The sequence below is a fragment of the Phyllobates terribilis genome, unplaced genomic scaffold (genome assembly GCF_046119375.1).
Source record: "Phyllobates terribilis strain yellow unplaced genomic scaffold, ASM4611937v1 Scaffold_2__4_contigs__length_985480577, whole genome shotgun sequence".
Classification (NCBI taxonomy): Eukaryota; Metazoa; Chordata; class Amphibia; order Anura; family Dendrobatidae; genus Phyllobates; species Phyllobates terribilis.
The window spans coordinates 299,094,788-299,115,160 of record NW_027362762.1 but is presented as its reverse complement, the minus strand read 5'-3'; the positions used below and the strand labels follow the sequence as shown (position 1 = coordinate 299,115,160).

The following is a 20,373-nucleotide window of genomic DNA, read 5'->3' as shown; positions in this document are numbered from 1 at the left end:
GGTGCTTCAGGTAGTTAACCAATCTGCTGTTAGGTTGGAGGTTCCTACCTCCTGGAAGATTAATCCGGTGTTTCATGTTTCTCTGTTGAAAAGAGCTTATGTGTCAGATGGAGACGCCTTTGCCACTGTTCCTCCGGTGGTGGAGGACGGGGAATACGAAATTTCCCGCATCCTAAATTCTAGACGGTATAGAGGGAGTTTGCAGTATCTTGTCGCTTGGAAGGGTTTCGGACCCAAGGATAACTCATGGGTGAGGTCGGATGATGTTTCTGTTTCCAGACTTGTCAGAGCGTTTCACAAGAGGTTTCCTGATAAGCCTGGGCCTAGGGGATCCGGAGGATCCTCATAGAAGAGGGGGTACTGTTAGAACTCTCCTGTTAGGTTTTTTCTATCTTGCTGGTCACATGACCTTTTTTGCCTATTTAATCCTGCTCCGCCCTCCTGGCCTTGCTGGACTTCATTGTAATTTCTACTCTTAAGCTAGCCTGGTGCTTAGTTACCTTTCTCAGTCAGTTTAGCTAGGTCTTCGGACCTTTATGTTCTATGTTGTGTGTTTGTCTTTTACTGCTACAATCTCTGCTAGGAGGTGTCCAACTTTATCCCAGTCCCTAGTTCTTGTAGGGATCCCTCCCTTGCATCTATAGGTCTTCGTACAGACTAGCCGAGTACTTTAGCGGGTCTGAACGCAGGATCAGGTTCCCCGTTACATCGTAGGGATCTAGCTTAGTTCTATTGTAGGGACAGATCTCCTTTCTTTCCTTAGTGCTTGTAGCAGATCATAACAGGAGGCACTTCTTCTTTAACGTTACAAACAGCATATAATATAAAAGTACAAAGATGTAAAAAAATATAAAAGTACAATGATCATCCAGAGACATTTATGCACAGACAGACGGGTAAAGTGCAAGGAATGAAAGGCAGTTCAGAAGCACAAGGGACCTGTCCCAAACCCCCAATGTAGGCCCTGGGGTGGCTGGAGGGCATGAAGATCCCGAGTTGGACCTCCAGGAGAGCCACTCCAGACAGGTTTTTCTTCTGAGGTCTTGAGGTAGAAGTGTATGCGGTTTTACATAAAACCAATAAGGAGCATCTAAAGAGATGCAAAGTATTTACAAGTAAGGAGTCTGTCTGCTGCAAGTCCGCAGGGACAAATGTCTCTAGAAACCGGGGTAAAACATGTCAAAACATAAACATAATAACTTTCAACAAATTACAGCCGCCGGGGCTGCTGAATTCTCGGATCCCCTCCGGGGAAAAGGCTCATTCCTCCCGACGGAGGCTGACCGGTCCTCTACGGCCGAGCGCGAGGGGGCATCGCTCCTGGACGCCTTGTGGACATCCAGGGCGTACCACCCCCGCACCCCGTGGTGGCGGGTGTACGTGACTATGTCACCCGGGAAGAGGTTCCGGCCAGGGTGTCCCTTTTTCAGCCGCGGCTCGACGTCCCGCCGGCTGACGAAGACGTCGTCCTCATGCTGGGAACTCCGTATGAATCCCCATCCCGCCTCATGGTGAAAGTTTACCACTTGCCCTTCCATACGGGGGCTTTGACGGGTTGCCTCCTCCTGGTGGGCCCGGGACTTTGCAGCCTTAGCGCGCACCTCGAGGCGCTCACAGCGGACCTCCCTCTGGCGATGCTCCCGGCTGAGTTGGAGAATCTGCTCATGGCACCGCTCGCTCCTCCTCTGCGCTTCAGCCCGGGTCTCCAGGGGGAAGCCCATCAGGTCCCCCCCCTGGTTGTCCCAGGCCCACTCCTCAGCCGCCGGCCAGGTGACTGTCGGTGCGGGTAGCGGTGTCGTAAGGGGCTGCTGCGGGTCCTCTGCAAGTGCGGACCAGTCCTGGTTGGGGTCGGTGGATACCCCAGCAGGCTCAGGTCCTTCCGAGTTGGGAGTTGGGCAGCAGTGCAGGTCTTCGCCAATAGCAGAAGCTCGCAGCTCCGGGGCAAAGACCTACTCCCAAGTTACTGCGCCGGGCAGCAGATACTCGGCCATGAGGTCCAGTATGGGCACGGTAGGCTCAGCAGCCGGGGCAGGGGTAGCACACTCACCCACCTCTGGGCCGCTCGCGACCTCTGTCACCACTTCTCCCTGAGCTTCGGCTCCTTGGCGGCGGGTCCGGATGCGCAGCAGCATTTCCTCCTGCCACGCAGCAGACACCGCTTTCTGGGCCTCATCCAGTCTTCGCACAAGACCCGGGGCTTCCTGGTGGAGAAATTCAATATCTCCCGCTGTGAGGATCGTGCCACCATGCTCCCTGCCGGGAGAAGAACCTGGGCCGGGTTCGGAAGGTACCGTTTGTTGCGCTCCAGCAGCGTCCATGTCTGCTCCTGAAGGTCGCCAAACTCCAACTCCTATGGCCGCACCTTGTTGTTTTTCTTTTTCCTCCTCTTTTGGGGCGGTATGCTGACAGGCCCGCCTTCATTCAGCCCATCCAGTTTGACGGGCATTACCCCGCGGACAGTCTCTGATGGAAGGGGCGGTCCACACTTTTGGCACCATATGGGTGCCTGGCCCACAATAGGAGGTGTTAGAAGACCGTCTTTCTGATGCAATATGGCGTCTGTTCTTCTTGGGCGGGCGCCATTTTAAGTGAAAACGACAGTCTAAGGTGTAAGGCACACAGTACTCGGTAGCAATGGGTAATTCCTTCCTTTGCTGCGGGTACGCTATCCTGCCGACTACGCCAAGTATGTGACGATCGCAGCACGCACGCTGTAAGCCCTAGCCTGGGAAGATGGGGTACTCTGAGCCGGGTCCTAAGTTGTCGATGGGGGTGCAGCCGTGGCCCGGACCCGCTCCGTGCCCAGGGCCGTCACACTACAAAAGAGATAGTACGGGCTCATCCGGGTTGAGTGGCTGATCTCGACTACGCCACCTGTGGCACCTGGTGAAGGCCTCCAGCGCTGCTGCAGTCCTCTGAGGCGGGATGTTGTGGCAGCCGTCGTTGTTACTACTCCCCACAGGCTTAGCAGGGCCTCAGGGCAGAAGGCGACAGGATGACGGGGGTTGTAGTATAGGAGGTCTGGTGCTACGTAGTGCGGTGTAGTGCAGAATAAAGAGTCCGGAGGCCATAGGGGTTAACTTCCAGGGTTTTTACTCACGTTGAAGAGTGCAGCTGCAAGGCTTCTCCCTGCTCCTCACGGAGTTCTGCGGTCACCAGTAACGAGGGTCTGACAACCTCTGAGTAATTCAAGTATTTAATCAGGACCCCGCACCAGAGTGTTCCTAGACTTCAGACCGGGTCCTTTCCTGTCTGTGTGTGTGTAGATAGGCCGGGTCTCCCTCTGTACTACGCTCAGAAACAGGGTACGGGTGGCAGCTCCACTCCATCCGTTACTCGGTGGGATCCTCAGGGCCTGCGGGGCTTCCCTGACTAGGAAGTGGAGTAGCAAAGTCAGGTGTCGGGGGCCGGTACCCCTCTTGCAGCCGGAATCCCTCTGAATAGATCAGAATAACGAGGACAGGTGGCGTATACCGCTCCGTCTGCATCCTCCTGGGATCCTTTTGCGGTGGAGTTAAACTCTTAAGCTCCGGGCCTTCTTGGTCATGGTCCTTGACCGGGCTGAGACATACATTATCTGCAACCTGCCCCTCGACCCAAGGCCCGGGTATGAGGGCCGTGTCTCCATCCGCTGCAGGTCCACCCAGGATCCACGTTCAGGGAGGGAGATCACGATCAAAGAACCCAAAGCCAAAATGGTTGTGTATTAAATATGAATTATTAAGTGTCACTAAAATGTGAGTCCTCCACCCTCACCCACTAATTGGTTCCCCTATCTCTTGGTTCCCCAGTCTCCCAATTCCCAGTAGGGGCAGCACCTAGTGCATACTAGCCCCCTCTGGTGGGAGAAGTGTGGAGTTGGATGTGGAGGTAGGGTCCTGACCATCGCACTGTTCTTACCTCAGAGGAGGAACACTACACCCCATTAAAGAGGTGCAGCATCCCTGTGGCAGTCAAACCCTCAGGGGCGCCACACATAACGTTTTCAATTTTCAGGATATGGGGCTGTGTGAAGGCTTATTTTTTGTGTTTTGAGCTGACATTTTTACTGATCTCTTTTTGGGGTAGATAAGATGTTTTATCGCCTCTTATTTAATTTTATTGCTGTGATGCGGTGTCCAAATAAACTTAATTCTGCCGGGTAAAATGGAGGCTGATCATTCAAGAAGAGAACAAAATGCTCTTTTATTGGGTGGAATTATCTTTTCGATTGCGCAAAAGATCAACGTTCTTGGTAGCTCATCGCCCGATGCAATCAGGACTCAAACTGCCAAGAACAATAGCAGCCTATGCACAATTAACAATCTATTACAAATTATTTAGTGCGCATCTGAAGAGCGGTCTGATTGTGTAAACGGGACTGATCAGCAAACAAGTAGCTGATCTGCAGTTGTTCAGGTCTGCCCTTGTAAAGGGACCCTTAGCCTTTTATCCGGTGGCTATTTGTCATGTAATCCTGTGCATGGACGCTATCTCAGTGGCTAATGCAAATAATTAGATATGTCAAACTTTTAGGATTTTCCTTTGAGTTTCTTCTGCTTAGAAAAGCAGTTTCTATGAGCACTACAAACATGCAGAATTTAGTAAAACTCTGCTTTGTGCTTTTCTTTTGTTATTTATCCTGGTAATAACTGGATAAATAGACTACTAGGTGTTCCAATTCTTAATTATAGGGTGACTTAATCTGACAATGGCCCATTTACTTGGTGAACTAGTAAGACACAATTTTAATATTCTAACATATCCAGGAGTGCTTATAAAGGAACATTACAATACAGAGATATTTATTAAACATATATCCCATTAAAGATAACCTGTCACCGTGATTTTGTAATGTAAAGTAAAGATCTGGCTGTAATGGTGCTATTATACTGATTACATTGATACCTTTGGGGGAAAAAATGCTTTTTGGTTCTTCTTTAATCATCATTTGAAGTTTTCTGCCAATTAGATTTCGGTGCACAGGGGCTGGACTGTACAGGGGGTCTTCTCCTTTCTGTCTGTGATTCCCTTGCACGTCTGCCTTCCTCCAGTCTGTGAATGACCTGCCTCCACTGTGTGAAATCTCAGCTGTGACTTATCATTCAAAGACCAGCAGAGGGGCCAGGGAATCAGAGACCGGTAGGAGAAGACCCAGTGTATTGCGCCATTTTAGTCATGTGTTTATTTTACATTACAAAACCATGCTACATTACAAAAGGTTCTCTTTAACCCCCCACCCCCCTCCCCCCCATACACATTAAATGGCTGTTGGCTGAACGTTGGTTTAGCCATCAGTTTGGCAGGCAGCTATCTCGGCCGTCTCTCCCTTACACAGTAGCACTCACTCTTCTGAGTGCTCCTCTGTTCTCTATGAGCAAACTGCTGCTCCCAGAGAACAAAAGGATTGGCAGTCCGAAAAAAGACATGCCTGATCCTAAACTCCCCAACAATCATATCTCCAGGGCCCCCTTACAAATTAGACTGTGGGCCAAGTCGTCATTATTGGCGGATTCGGACAACATTACTCTATGTTTGGGAGGTGGGGTTTTAAGAGAAAACAACAAAGCTATCCAAATGATGTGATTAATGCGTTATTGTAATTAATACCCTAGGCCTTTACCTTCTGTCTATATGAATGGATAATGTTTTAGATAGTTTTCACCTGATTTATATTTTATTTATATTCTTTTATTCGAACTTATTTGCACTTTATGCTTTTATTGCATTTTTTTTTGTAATAAAAATTTGGGATGACAAAACCTTGAGATAAGAAACGTAAGCAACAGTATATTTTCAACAGAGACTACAACTTTTGTTTTGTATGTTCTTGTTGATGTAATTAAGGTACATATTTATCTTGCTTTATAATCGCGGTTTTAGTTTTTATTTAAGGATGTGTGACTGAGGTCTTAGATATGGTATTGGACAGTGGGAGTACCTTATTCTGTTTTTTTACTTGCAGCACTATTAAAACAACTATATGTCTACAGTTTTTCTGTGTGACTTAATAAAGGCTGTCATCCATGCCAACACACTATGTTTATGAGTGGGTCTGATGATAGCCTTGTGGCTTCTCTTTGATAGATTATACCTTCTCAACAGTGGGTACCGCCTCCCAAGGGGGATACATTTCTCCTCATGAAAAATCCATTATCCATATGTTATGTTAGGTCATGTGGCTGTAATAGAGGGGAGTCGTCTATTCAGGACCCCGACAAGTGTCGGATCTAATACTTTCTATAGAGAGGGAAAGTTAGGAACCTGGGCACTCATCTCTTTAAAATGGGCAAAAAAAAACAGCAGCTTATAAGTACTGCTGAATCAAACTGGTTTCCCTACTTAGGGTGTTAAAGAGTTTTTCGTGCATTTTAGGAAAATTCTCAATGAGGTAAAGATGTTTTTTAAAAAAAAAAAAAAAAAAAGAAATAGAGATCTATATTCTCCTCTTTAATCTCCTTCCATATCTGTGATCTCTGTCAACTTTCTGCAATGGTGATATGTCAGCCACAAGCACTTGACTATTTGCTTCAGTGTGACCAAAGATATCAGTGATTGGCTGCAGAAGTCATGTGCACAAGGTCAACAGCAGCAGGTAAGAAGAGTCCAGCATGGGATTAAGGCCACGGCCCCACTATCAGTATTTGGTCAGTATTCGGTCAGTATTTTTTCTCGGGAGTGGGAGCCAAAACCAGGTGAGGAACAATCAGAGAAAAGGTATAATAGAAACAAGTCACCAATCCTGCATTTATCACCCACTCTTGGTTTTGGCTCCCACTCCTGAGAAAAAATACTGACCGAATACTAACCAAATACTGATAGTGGGGCCGTGGCCTAAAGGGGAAAGTATGGGTTCTTTTTATGCCATTTTTCTATCATAGCCAATTTTCTTAAAATCTCAGAAAACCTATTTAATGTCTGGATTTTTGGTGGTCTATCACAATAAAGGAATTATTGTATGCTCCTGTGAATGGGTGAGATGGCTGTCAGCTGAATTATTCGCCACAGCATCATTTGGCCAACAGCCATCTAATGTGTATGGCCAGCTTTAATGTTAATATCACTGGTGGCCTGGGCGGTAAGGATTAGCATCATTTTCCTTGGTGTCCTTGGGCATGGTAAGGTTTAATGGTACAAACCTGATGTCTGATGGATTCCCTCCCTCTAACCCTGGTCAAGCATTATTCCTGTATCAGGAAGACTTGAGCGTTGATGTGTCTATTGATTCTAGTCTCACAGAGTACTCCTTATGCCCTCCTACCACAGACTGATTCCCTTATGCCCTACTGCTGAAAAAGACTTTTCTTTCCCCATCTCTCTCACAGGTTGTTCTTACAGCCCCCTCTCACACAGACTATTCCCTATGCCCCCTCCTCAATTACACAGACAGGTCCCACCCTCCTCAATTACTCAGGTTCTCTCGCTCAGACGACTGCTCCTAATCTGTTACACAGAGTGCTCTCCATGCCCTCATCTTTCACAGACTTCTCCCCATGGATTTTCCTTTCACATACACTGCACCCTTGCCTCACTGCTTCCCATGACCCCCTTTTTCATGCCACCATCCCTCCTTTAGACTACATTCTTTGCCCCAGTCATCCCACATCACAGATTGCGTCTCATGCCTCCTCTGGTACACAGACTTTTCCTTGTGCCCACCTCACACAAACCATTCCCCCATGCTCCCGTCTGCTATATAGACTCCTCTCCTTGCCGTCCTCTCATGGACTTGTTCACATTCTATCCCTTTTTACCAAGATTGTTTCTTTGCAGTGAAAAACTGGGTTAGTAGTAACCATGCTATCTTTAGACATTCGAAGTTGATGTGTATTGAGTGGTATATGCGTTTCAGGGTTGCAATAACTCGTTCATCAGGACAAGTCAACATCTTGTCCTGACGAAAGGGTCGGTATGACCATGAAACGTGTAGGGTCAATAAACATTTTGCTTCTATTTTGAGTATGAATATTTGAAGATAGCATGGCTATTACACCCATTTTTTACTGCCTATGTGTTGTATACTAGTAACAGACCAGATTGTATCCAGGAGAGGGGTCACCAGCGGTAATGTCTGGATGGACTGAAGGGCCATTATAGATGTTGTGTTCTTAACACCACCTATTAAGGTGAGAGGTACTACACAAGGGACAAAGGGGAACCTTTTTACTTCTATCCCACCTTTAAGTTGTTTACTCCATTTTTTTTAAATAGATTGTTTCCTGACATGATTCAATCCTGACTATCACTAAAATATTTGAAGGAAGAGTACTTTTAAGATTCGCAGGATTTTACAAGTTGTTATCTGGATAAAATCCAGAAGTGGCATATGAAATATATTTGAGGGAAACAGTAAATGGATAAACAATGGCAATGCTAAAGTATAAAATTAAAACATAATATTTGAAGGTAAAAATGTATGAACCAGATTCTCTAGAGCTTTTATTTTTATTTCAAATGGAAGAGTAGAATAAAGCCTATAGCAGAGATGCATATCCCCTGTAGGAACAAAGCGTTAGCATATCGTAATAGAACATGCTCCGTCCCTTTTATCCCCATATCTGTTGCTGGGGGCTCTCACACATTAGATTTTCAGTCAATTCCACCAAACTTGGCAACTTCAATAGACTTTTTAGTCTTTATGGGTTTTATCATATAGTCAGCCTGAAGGTCCACCTACTCATTAGACTAGTGTCCTCTGAACACACCAATATCGGTGGGCACAACTGACATCCTAATGTGTATGAGGTCCTCTACATTGTCGCCCAAAATATTATATTTGGGGAGATAAGGATCCAGCATGTTTTGATTTGAGCTTGCCAATACATTTGTTCTTGGTGAGATGTCACCTGAAGAGTCTGGCAGCAGTGTCTAATAAAGAACAAAGGAGTGCTCCGCTCTGCTGTTTATGGAGGAGTCATGATAGCAGCCTCCAAACAATCAGCCAAACTATGGTTTTAGGCCATGTGCCCACGTAGTGTTTTTGTAGCTTTTTTGCGGCATTTTTACGGCTGCGAAAACGCCTCGAAAACGCTTGTAAAACCGTCTGCCATGCAAAGCAATGTGAATTCGGATGTGCTGTGCACATGATGCGCTAATTTGTGCGCCGAATTCGCATTGCGTTGCAAAACGCAGCATGACCATTTCTGCCGCTATTACGCTGCAAATTCGCGGCCATTGAGGAACATTGAAATGCAGCAAACCCACAGGTATATATGGATTTGCTACATTTCAATTAAATTCAATGGCCGTGAATTTGCAGCGCAATCGCGGTGCGTGTGGTACCCGGGATGAAGAGGAGACTACAACTCCTCTTCATCCCGGCTACCACGCGGTGAAAAAAATAAATAAAAAAGTTAAAAACAAACAAAGCCTGTATATTCACCTCTCCGGCGGCCCCCAGTCTGCTCCCGGCCACGTCCTCTCTCCTTGCCGTCCCGCAGTGTACTGTCAGGACCTGCGGTGACGTCATTTAGTCACCTGATGGTCACGCGACCGCTGACGTCGGCGGTCAGGTGATGGTCGCTTGACCATCAGCTGACTAAATGACTTCACCGCAGGTCCTGACGGTACGCTGCGGGACGGCAAGGAGAGAGAGGACGCGGCCGGGAGCAGACTGGAGGAGACCGGAGAGGTGAGTATACAGGGTTTTTTTTATTTTTAACGTTTTAATTCTCTTTTTTTTACTATAGATGCTGCATTTAAAGCATCAGTTGTTCACACATTATAAATCCATGCCGGTTGCATGGATTTATATTGTGTGACCAACTTGCCAAGCACTTTTCCAAGTGATGCTCAAAATTGCTTGGAAAACTGCTTGAAAAAACGCATGCGAAAACGCATGTAAAAATGCTGAAAAAACGCTTCTCTCTGGCAGAAAAAATGCAAGTAAATCTGCATGCGTTTTTTTCTGCCAGAGAGAGGCAAAAACGCTCTGCATCAAATCTGCTACGTGGGCACATAGCCTTACAGCTAACTTCTTTCTGTATGGCTAACCATAGAAATTGTATTTTCTGCATATCAAACTAAAACCTGGGAACAAACATTTAATATCCATGGTATTCTTACGTGGAGTCCTTACTATAAAATTTAAAATATTATTCTTGGAAATGTAAACCTAAATGGAATAATCATTTCTTTTTTCAACATACTTTACAGAAAGTAAAACCACCTTTTTACTTATATCTTGAAGGAAACCACAATGTGTAATTATTGTAAATAAAATCTTTGAGATGTTTTAAAAATTAAACCAAAATCAAATATTATTTCACACACAGGATGTTTGTGAAGAAGCTATACAAAGAGGGCCTAAGGTCGGTCTTCACTTGGATGGAGTTGTCTTTGGAGCAGAAGATTTTAGAGCAAGCATAGGTTTGAAATTTTGTACAAAAATTTAAATTAATGTTGACATTTTGGTCTTAAAAAGTATGTGTAAGTCTTAACTTGAGGAAGTCTTCAATTTTATTTTGTTAAATCTTGGCTACTATGCTGATTTTCACATGTGTTCTTTGGCTTTACACTGCAGCTATGCTTGTTCACATTGGCTGCTGGGCATTAGCACAAGTCCATTATAAAGTAATAAGGAAGTCTGTGTATAGAGGACTGATCTCTAATATAGGAAGTACAGAATAATTATAAACTCAGTCACTATAAGGATAATCCTGAAGATTCTATTGTCATGATGATATATTCTATTATTCCATCCTCGTAAACTGTCACAGCTAAAGTATTTATAAAATACATATGTATTTCCCTTTAATGGTCACTGTTGTTTCAATAAATTTCACATAAATCAAAAGTACAAGCAAAACTGTATAATATCATTACTATGCTTCTTTCTCCATTTTTGAGCCCCTTTTCCTCCTGCACTCTGTCACCTGAACTGATCATTTACTAAGTACAGTAAAAATCCATCAAGGCAAGACTATTCCCAAGCAAAAATAATAGCATCGGCAATATCAAACCCAATGAGTGTGATCCATGCTTACTCAACAGCCTGATAGCTCCCAGAGAAATTAAATTGTCAGCTAATCCCCCTCAAAATGTGTTGGATACACCGATCAGAAACTAAGGTTTATAGCAAGCCTGACACTTTTTAACTACAGCGCCCTGAATAAATATTCATACATTGTGAACTTTTTCACGTTACAACCACAAACGTAAATTTATATTATTGGGATTTTATGTGATACCAACACAAAGTAGCAAATATTTGTAAAGTGTATAGTGTTTTGCATTTAGACCAAAAAGTTCTACTTTGGTCTCTTCTGACCTGAGCATCTTCTTCCACGTGTTGGCTGTGTCCCCTACATGGCTTTTTGCAAACTGCACACAGGAATTCTTATGGCTACTATCAAACATGGCTTTTTTCTTGCTACTTTTCCAAAAAGGAAAAACCTTGTAGTCTGAACTGAAACGTAAATTGATGTGCATGCAAAATGTAAATGCATGTTCACATAAGGCCACTAGACAGAGAAAAACCAAAGACAAGCAAAATACCCAAATAACTGGAAGTAAATGGATAAATCGCACCGTGCAAAAATACTAACAAATAATAAAGGGTATTTAGTTAGCATAATTTTAATCAAAATAATGTAAAAGCCACCCCGCCACGTCACGGCAACCCTTATGGGACAGTCCTAACTCTAATATTAAAACCTTACCATTTGTCAAGTGACATACATATGGATTAGGGCAGAGAGACTGAACCCCTAGAAGAAGCATAGACCTGAGAGGCAGAATGAACCTTTCAGCTCAGACAAAGGGCGGCCACACCCTTATATGCACTGAAGCACACTAAACTACAAACAAAAAACCTGGGAGTCTGAACTGAAACGTAAATTGATGTGCATGCAAAATGTAAATGCATGTTCATGTAAGGCCACTAGACAGAGAAAAACCAAAGACTAGCAAAATACCCAAATAACTGGAAGTAAATGGATAAATCGCACAGTGTATAAAAATAATGATAAATAATAAAGGGTATTTAGTTAACATAATTTTGATCAAAATAATGTAAAAGCCATCCTGCCACGTCACGGCAACCCTTATGGGACAGTCCTAACTCTAACATTAAAACCTTACCATTTGTCAAGTGACATACATATGGATAAGGTCAGAGAGACTGAACCCCTAGTAGAAGCATAGACCTGAGAGGCAGAATGAACCTTTCAGCTCAGACAAAGGGCGGCCACACCCTTATATGCACTGAAGCACACTAAACTACAAAGAAAAAACCTGAGAGTCTGAACTGAAACGTAAATTGATGTGCATGTGCAAATACCCTTTATTATTTATCATTATTTTTATGCACTGTGCGATTTATCCATTTACTTCCAGTTATTTGGGTATTTTGCTTGTCTTTGGTTTTTCTCTGTCTAGTGGCCTTATGTGAACATGCATTTACATTTTGCATGCACATCAATTTACGTTTCAGTTCAGACTCCCAGGTTTTTTCTTTGTAGTTTAGTGTGCTTCAGTGCATATAAGGGTGTGGCCGCCCTTTGTCTGAGCTGAAAGGTTCATTCTGCCTCTCAGGTCTATGCTTCTACTAGGGGTTCAGTCTCTTTGCCCTTATCCATATGTATGTCACTTGACAAATGGTAAGGTTTTAATGTTAGAGTTAGGACTGTCCCTTAAGGGTTACCGTGATGTGGCGGGATGTATTTTAAATTATTTTGATCAACTAAATACCCTTTATTATTTAGCATTATTTTTATGCACTGTGCGATTTATCCATTTACTTCCAGTTATTTGGATATTTTGCTTGTTTTCCACAAAGGCCAGATGTGTCCTGTGGACAGATTTTCCAATATAAGCTGTGGATCTCTTTGGATATTTTGCTTGTTTTCCACAAAGGCCAGATGTGTCCTGTGGACAGATTTTCCAATATAAGCTGTGGATCTCTGCAGCTCCTCCAGAGTGACCATGGGCCTCTTGGCTGCTTCTCTAGTTATTGTTTTTCTTGCTTGAGATGTCATGTTATGTTTTCTGCCATGTGTTGGTAGGTTTGCAGTTGTACAGTTTTCTGTGATGTTTTAGGTTTGTAGCTGTGCCATACTTCTTCCATTTTTGGATGATGGATTGAATATTGCTCTGTGAGATGTTCAGAGCTTGGGCTATTTTTATAACCCAATCATACTTTACTCTTCATAACTTTATCCCTCACCTGTCTAGTGTGTTCCTTGGTTTTCATGATGCTGTTTGATTGCTAGTGTTTTCCAACAAACTTCTGAGGCTTTCACAGAACAGCTGTAGTTATACTGAGAATAAATTACACACAGATGGACTCAATTTATCAGTTATGTGACTTTTGGAGGCAATTGGTCACTCAGGATTTTATTTAGGGGTATCAGACTACAAGGGGTTGAACACAAATGCAAGTCACAAGTTTCAGATCTATATTTTTAAAATGATTATAAAACCATGTATCTTTTCCTTTACACTTCACAAATACTTTCTACTTTGTGTTGGTATAGCACATAAATTCCCAATAAATACATTTACATTTGTGGGTGTTACGTGAAAAAAATGTGGAAAAGTTCATAGGGTATGAATACTTTTTCAAGGCACTGTAGAGCAGCATATTAAGCTGACAGATTTGCTTTAATATCATAAATAGCAACAGAGATTGCAGGAGTCTGCATTTTGTTTCACAAATTTCAATTTTTTATTTCCCTGATATATAAAAAAAATAAAAATCATATGATGATGCCTTGACTAGTACTAGACTCTTCACACAGTTTCAGCCTTGGAATTGTTGCCTCAATCCTATTGTTGGCAATTACTCAAATTTTGTTTTGAGATATTTTTCTTCCCAATATAGGAGAACTGAAAAATGTTGAAGTGTGCCCTCTCTCTGCTAGCACTCATCTAAAAAAAATACAGTGGATTCTGCCTGAATATTGGCTTTATAATATGACAGTAATTGTCTGGTACTATGCTGTTTATTGTAGAGTCTAGTTTTAATATTATGTGAAAGAAATTCACGTATAGATGAAATTAATGACTAATAACGATATCATGTCTTAACAATAAAGGTGCTACAAGCAGCAAAGAAACTCATGATGTCCTGTATGCCAGACAGAAGATAGTCGTTGTAGCCAAAGCATTTGGACTGCAAGCAATTGATCTTGTTTACATAGACTACAAAGATGCAGATGGGCTGCAGAGACAAGCAAAAGAAGGAGCCCTGATGGGATTCTCTGGTATGTGCTCCTAATTATATATAAAAAGCCATTTCTACTGTTTAATGAGTGACAGTTATACAGTAATGAAGGGAAATGGCAAAACACCACATAGCATGGCCCACTGTGAATCTTGCAAATATGTTCCGGGTTATTACATTGTGCACAACAAAAATAAACCATATTGCCATATTTTGAAACCTCATACATGTTTTATGTCCTTATTTCAATGTTTGAACGGTTTTCACATTTCTCTATAATTAATTACATTGTCATTTTCTAGCAAAATATTCTAGACCTGTAAATTAAATGGAGAATGGCTATGGATTGCTGTCTTTACCATAGCTTAAATATTCGGTAATGAGAAAAGTATAAATTTATCAAATATCAATGTAAAAATGGTCTAGAAATAAAATATTAAAAAAAAGTGTAGCCAATAGGCATATTAAAGTAATCAAAAAGTTGCATTTATTATGCATGATATCTTATCTGTAGATCTTATTTAGCACTGAGTAAGAAAACACAACTCACACTTGGTCTCTGTCCTTCCTTCTTTTCTTCTAGTAGCCTTTACAGAGTGAGCTTTTATTATTTCTTATATTGAGCAAAAATTGCACAGTTTTGTAGACAGATAGATAATGGAAGAATTGTTGGCAGGTCACCACAAGGTTATGCTATAAACAGTAAGGAGTGTTTAGTGTAAATTACAGAATCCTTACAGAAGGAAAAGTATAGGCATCTAAGCAGATTATTTTTGCTGTGCGAAGTACAGATCTCACTGATTGATTTGTATTTTGTTTTTTAGTTTACAGTATGCACTCAGAGAGTGGCACAAGCTCATGTCAGAAGCCAAATAGGATGCACTCCTATACATGATTGTCAATAAAACCAACGGAAAGCCGTAGTTTACCAAAACGCTGCCCTTCCATTTCATTGGTTTCACTCTTCTCTTCGCAGGGAGGTTGCCTACTAACCCATGAAGTTGTATAGTCGAATGTAGGTAGTAAGGATGAAACTGTCAAAATGTGTAAAGTACACAATCTGTGACAATGTTTCACAATTTATAAAAGTAATGCACTTGTTTGTCTTTTTACATCAAACTATAAAATATACAATAAGTTGTGTAAGAATAAAAAAAACCTCAAGCCTATGAAATGCCAATAGATCAAACCCCCAGATAAGACAGCAGCATAGAAAACCTGCAATAAATGCTCCTGTAACATAGCAGAAGGACTGTTAGTGTTTTTGTGACTATCTTAGACCACGAGGTTCAAACTACAGAACAGTAGATGAGTTATGACAGCAGGAGACCACACCAGGGTCTATTTTTATGGCTATAGCGAGCACTGGTATTGTACTTTTTATAGAATGCAATTTTTTGACTTGGCATGAGGGGTCCAACATCACTTGAACATTAAAATCAATTGGCTTACTCCAACCCTACTTAGTAGAATTTGAAGTATTTAATGAGCATGTCCTCATCAGCATAAAGGTCATTGTGAATAGAGGGGGAGGATGTGAGCTGTGATATCATATATTGGGAATTGGGAATCCTATGCTTCTGTAATAATAATGAGGCTACTGAAAAGTCTTCTTCTATGAAGAACAAAAAGAGTGAGTTTAGTATAAGACCTAGTTGCCAATATGAAAATGGCAAGATTTCTGTTTTGTTTTTTTAAATATAGAATATATTTTATTATTATTTTTATTTTTTATTTTTTTTTACGTAAAAACCTAATTTAAACATTAGGCCATTTCCTTTTCAATGACACATTTATTCCCATTCATCCCAATATGGCCTGTTTTTGTTTTTGCGCTTTTCTTTTTTCCTTCTCTTCTCCCAGGAGCCATAACTTTTTTATTTTTTCCATATGACGGCTTTTTTTGTGGCACAAGTTGTATTTTTGAAACACATCATTAATTTTACCATATAATGTAATGACAACGGGAAAAAAATTCTAAGTGGTGAAATGATGAAAAAAAATGCAGTTATAACATTGTTTTTTTTTGTCATTTTTTTTGTTCTGTAAAAAGACCTGGCAACATGATTCTTCAAGTCGGTCTGTTATAGAGATGCCAATTGTTCATTGTTTTTTATGTTGTTTTTTTAAACTTAAGCTATGAAATTTGCACTGATTAGGGGCAAACACCCTGAAACACGTGTCTGCAAATGTTGTTTCTGGTTTGAGTCATTTGACAAGGCTTATTATAGAATTGATATTGATTTTTAGGATTGCTACATCCAATAGGTGGCACTAGAGTTCAAGTCCTCTTCTCTCTGAAGAGGCTATTTGCATACCGTATATAGGAAATAAAGTCAGAAATTGAAAAAAAATTGGTCCGTGACACCATTTTCTGAGACTCTTTTTAAGGGAGCTGTGTGAGCTGATGTTTTCTTTGATACCAATTTCTGGTACATATACTTTTTTTTTCTTTTTAGAGAGAGTTGGGGTGATGGAAAAACTTCAATTCTGCCGTTTCAGTTTTTTTCTTTTTATGATGTTTATCATACACGTTAATAAATGTTATATTTTAATAAATCCGACTTCTACAAATGGAGTTAAAAATAAATAAGTATTAATTTTTTTCTTCGAAGGATGACAATGAAGGAAGCAGCCATTTGGGTAAAAGCAATTGCGTCATTTAAATGCTACAGTCAGTGATTGACAATGGCATTTAAATGGTTAAACAGCAGTGATCAGAGCAACCTCCATTTGCTGCTGTTAGAGGCAGATGTTGGCTGTGTACAGCTGGCATCTGCCAGGTATGGCACATCGTATGTCATGAAGGGCTTAACCCCTTTACAGCCCATGACGTATTAATACGCGTCAGTGCCCTGGGCTTTAAGAGCCTGACCCGTATTAGTACGTCATCGCGTGCGCACACAGGCTGTGCGGGCGCGATCGCCGCCGGGTGTCAGCTGATTGTCACAGCTGACACCCGGTACTATGTGCAGGGAGCGGTCCCGCACCACTCCCGGCACATTAGCCCCCTCAATGCTGCGATCGAAGTCGATCGCAGCATTCTGGTGGCAAGGGGAGGTGATCGGTATACTCACCTCCTCTTCCGGCCTCCAGCGCTGTCTGCCGCGGCTTCCCGGGTGTTGCCATGATGACCCGATGTCGTCATGAAAACATCTGGGTCACCAGGCAGCAGGAACATTGTTTGGTCATGCGCAGTGCACGACCACACAATGTTCTCACTGTGCAGCGCTGACTGCCTGCATAGCACAGGGATGGTGCTCCATCCCTATGCTGTGCAGGCGATCAGAATAAAAAAAAGTGAAAGTCCCACAGTGGGACAAACTAAAAAAGTTAAAAAACTCCCAGAAAGTGAAAAAAAAAAAAAAAAAAATCCACCAAAAATAAAAATATAATGTACCCATCAATAAATATTGTTATGAAAAAAAAGCAAACAAACAATAAAAGTACACATATTTGGTATCGCCGCGTCCGGAACGACCTGAACTATAAAACTGTCCCACTAGTTAACCCCTTCAGTGAACCCGGTAAAAAAATAAAATAAAAAAACAAAGCAAAAAACAATGCTTTATCATCATACCGCCAAACAAAAAAATGGAATAACACGCGATCAAAAAGACGAATATAAATAAAAATGTTACCGCTGAAAATGTCATCTTGTCCCGCAAAAAACAAGCCGCCATACAGCTCCATCATCCGAAAAATCAAAAAGTTATAGCTCTCAGAATAAAGCGATGCAAAAAAATAATTTTTTCTATAAAATAGCTTTTATTGTGTAAAAGCGCCAAAACATAGAAAAACAATATAAATGTGGTACCGTTGTAAACTTACTGACCCGAAGAATAAAGCTACCTTATCAATTTTACCACACGCGGAACAGAATAAAAAAAAAAAAATGGCACCAATAAAAACGTCAACGCATCCCGCAAAAAACAAGCCATCACATGACTCTGTCTGACAAAATCTGGAAAAATTATAGCTCTCAAAATATGGCGATGCGAAAACTAGATTTTACAAAAAATGCGTCTTTTAGTGTGTGACAGCTGTCAATCATAAAAACCCCATATGATTCTGGTATCGCTGTAGTCGCACCGACCCGAAGAATAAAGTCGTCTAATCACTTATACCGCACGAGGAACGGCGTAAAAAATAAACTCTCAGGTTAGGGTTGTGCTAAGGTTAGGGTTGGGCTAGGGTTAGGGCTGGGGTTGGGGTTAGGGTCGGGGTTGGGATTTTTTTCAAAAGTAAGAAAAAAAGATGACGATATGACGACTAGTGTTGAGCGCAAGTGCTCACTACTTGAGTTTGCATCTGGTGCTCTGGTATGCATTGAGTATAGTGGGTATTTGAGTGACATGCTCGAGTCTCCGCCCCATATGCTTCGCGGCCAAAAAAACTTTGCGGGGATTGCCTGCCATGCACGAGTGATCCCTGCATGTTTTTTTTTGGGTGTCTAATAACCGTGAAACATGCGGGGCAGGGACTCGAACAGGTCACTCGAGTACATGCAGTACATGGTGCATACCTGAGTACCTGATGCAAACTCAAGTAGCGAGCACTTGCACTCAAGACTGATGACAACTTATTCAATATGATGACCTAATGTTATCAAATTCTCTGTCGTACCTCTGGGTTCAAAATGTTCACTATACCCCTTGATAAAAACCTTGAGGGGTCTAGTTTCCAAAATGGGGTCACTTGTGGGGGGTTTCCACTGTTTAGGCACACAGGGGCTCTCCAAACGCGACATGGTGTCCGCTAACAAATTGAATGGAAAACCGGCTCAAATTGTTAGCGGACACCATGTTGCGTTTGGAGAGCCCCTCTGTGCCTAAACATTGGAGCTCCCCCACAAGTGACCCCATTTTGGAAACTAGACCCCCCAAGGCACCTATTTAGATGCATAGTGAGCACTTGGAACCCCCAGGTGCTTCACAAATTGATTCGTAAAAATTAAAAAGTGGGAAAAAAAAACACTTTTTTATTTTTACGAATCAATTTGTGAAGCACCTAGGGGTTCAAAATGCTCACCACCCATCTAGATAGGCGCCTTGGGGGTCTAGTTTCCAAAATGAGAAATTGCAAAATTTTCAAAATTTTCGCCAAATTTCCGTTTTTTTCACAAATAAACGCAAGTGATATTGAAGAAATTTTACCACAATCATGAAGTACAATATGTCACGAAAAAACAATCTCAGAATCAGGGGGATCCATTGAAGCTTTCCAGAGTAATTACCTCATAAAGTGACAGTGGTCAGAAAAGTAAAATTTGGCCTGGTCATTAACGTGCAAACCACCTTGGGTTGTAAAGGGGTTTTAAAGAGAACCTGTAAGCAGGATTTAGCACTATAAAGTAAAGCCATGGCCACACTGGCACTGTGATGCTGGTTAATCTGATACCTGCTGTGAAGGAATCTGATCAGTGGTTGTTGAATAATCATCCTCTAAAGTTTTGTCCTAATGATGTTTTCTGTGCACTGGTGTGCATCGGGGCATGCCTATGAGGTAGGGTGGCCTTCTGCTTTTCCGCCCCTCCACCAGCCTCCTCTGTTTCTTTTACAGGTCCTTGATTAATCGGTGACCTGTCAACTATTTAAAATTCCATGCTGCTACCGCCATCATTAAGTTGAGCGGCACGTGTGCAGTGTGATTCTACGGCCGGTCTTCAATAAAATGGCAACAGAGGCAGCGCATGAGCAGATCGAGATTTCGGCTTAATGAAGAAGTCATCGAGCTGAAATCTCAATCTGCGCATATGTAACCTCCAGCGCAATTTTATTGAAGAACGGCCAAACAATCACACTGCGCACGTTCTGCCCACTCCACTGATGGCAGTGGCAGGGTGGAAGATACTAGGCCCGCCCCAATGCACAGAGATGCACACAAGAGGTCATTAGATGAAAACTTTAGAGGATTTATTATTCAACAATCACAGATCTGATTCCTTCACAGCAGGTATCAGATTAACCAGCATCACAGTGCCAGTATGGCCCTGGCTTTACGTTGTAGTGCTAAATCCTGCTGACAGGTTCTCTTTAAAGGTTGTGTACAACGTGTTTGCTAAATATCTGGTTCGGACACGAGTATTTTACATATGCAGGTCTATATAGGATCCTCATACGGAAATCAGTAGGAAACAATTAATCCAGAATATTTACATGCAATGACATAAAATAAAAAACAATGATTGAAATCGTCTGGATAGTCTTTAAGAAATCCAAATAATATTG

General features: G+C 42.1%; 1 protein-coding gene across 2 annotated transcripts in view; it reads left to right on the top strand.

Moving 5' to 3' along the window:
• Positions 1-20,373, top strand: part of CLYBL (citramalyl-CoA lyase) — a 460,951-nt gene that overhangs the window by 408,942 nt on the left and 31,636 nt on the right. For both annotated transcript variants that reach the window (XM_073670402.1, XM_073670408.1), the window contains exons 5-6: positions 10,254-10,347; positions 14,016-14,183. In XM_073670402.1, coding sequence (XP_073526503.1) covers positions 10,254-10,347; positions 14,016-14,183 — 262 coding nt within the window. The remainder of the gene's footprint in view (positions 1-10,253; positions 10,348-14,015; positions 14,184-20,373) is intronic.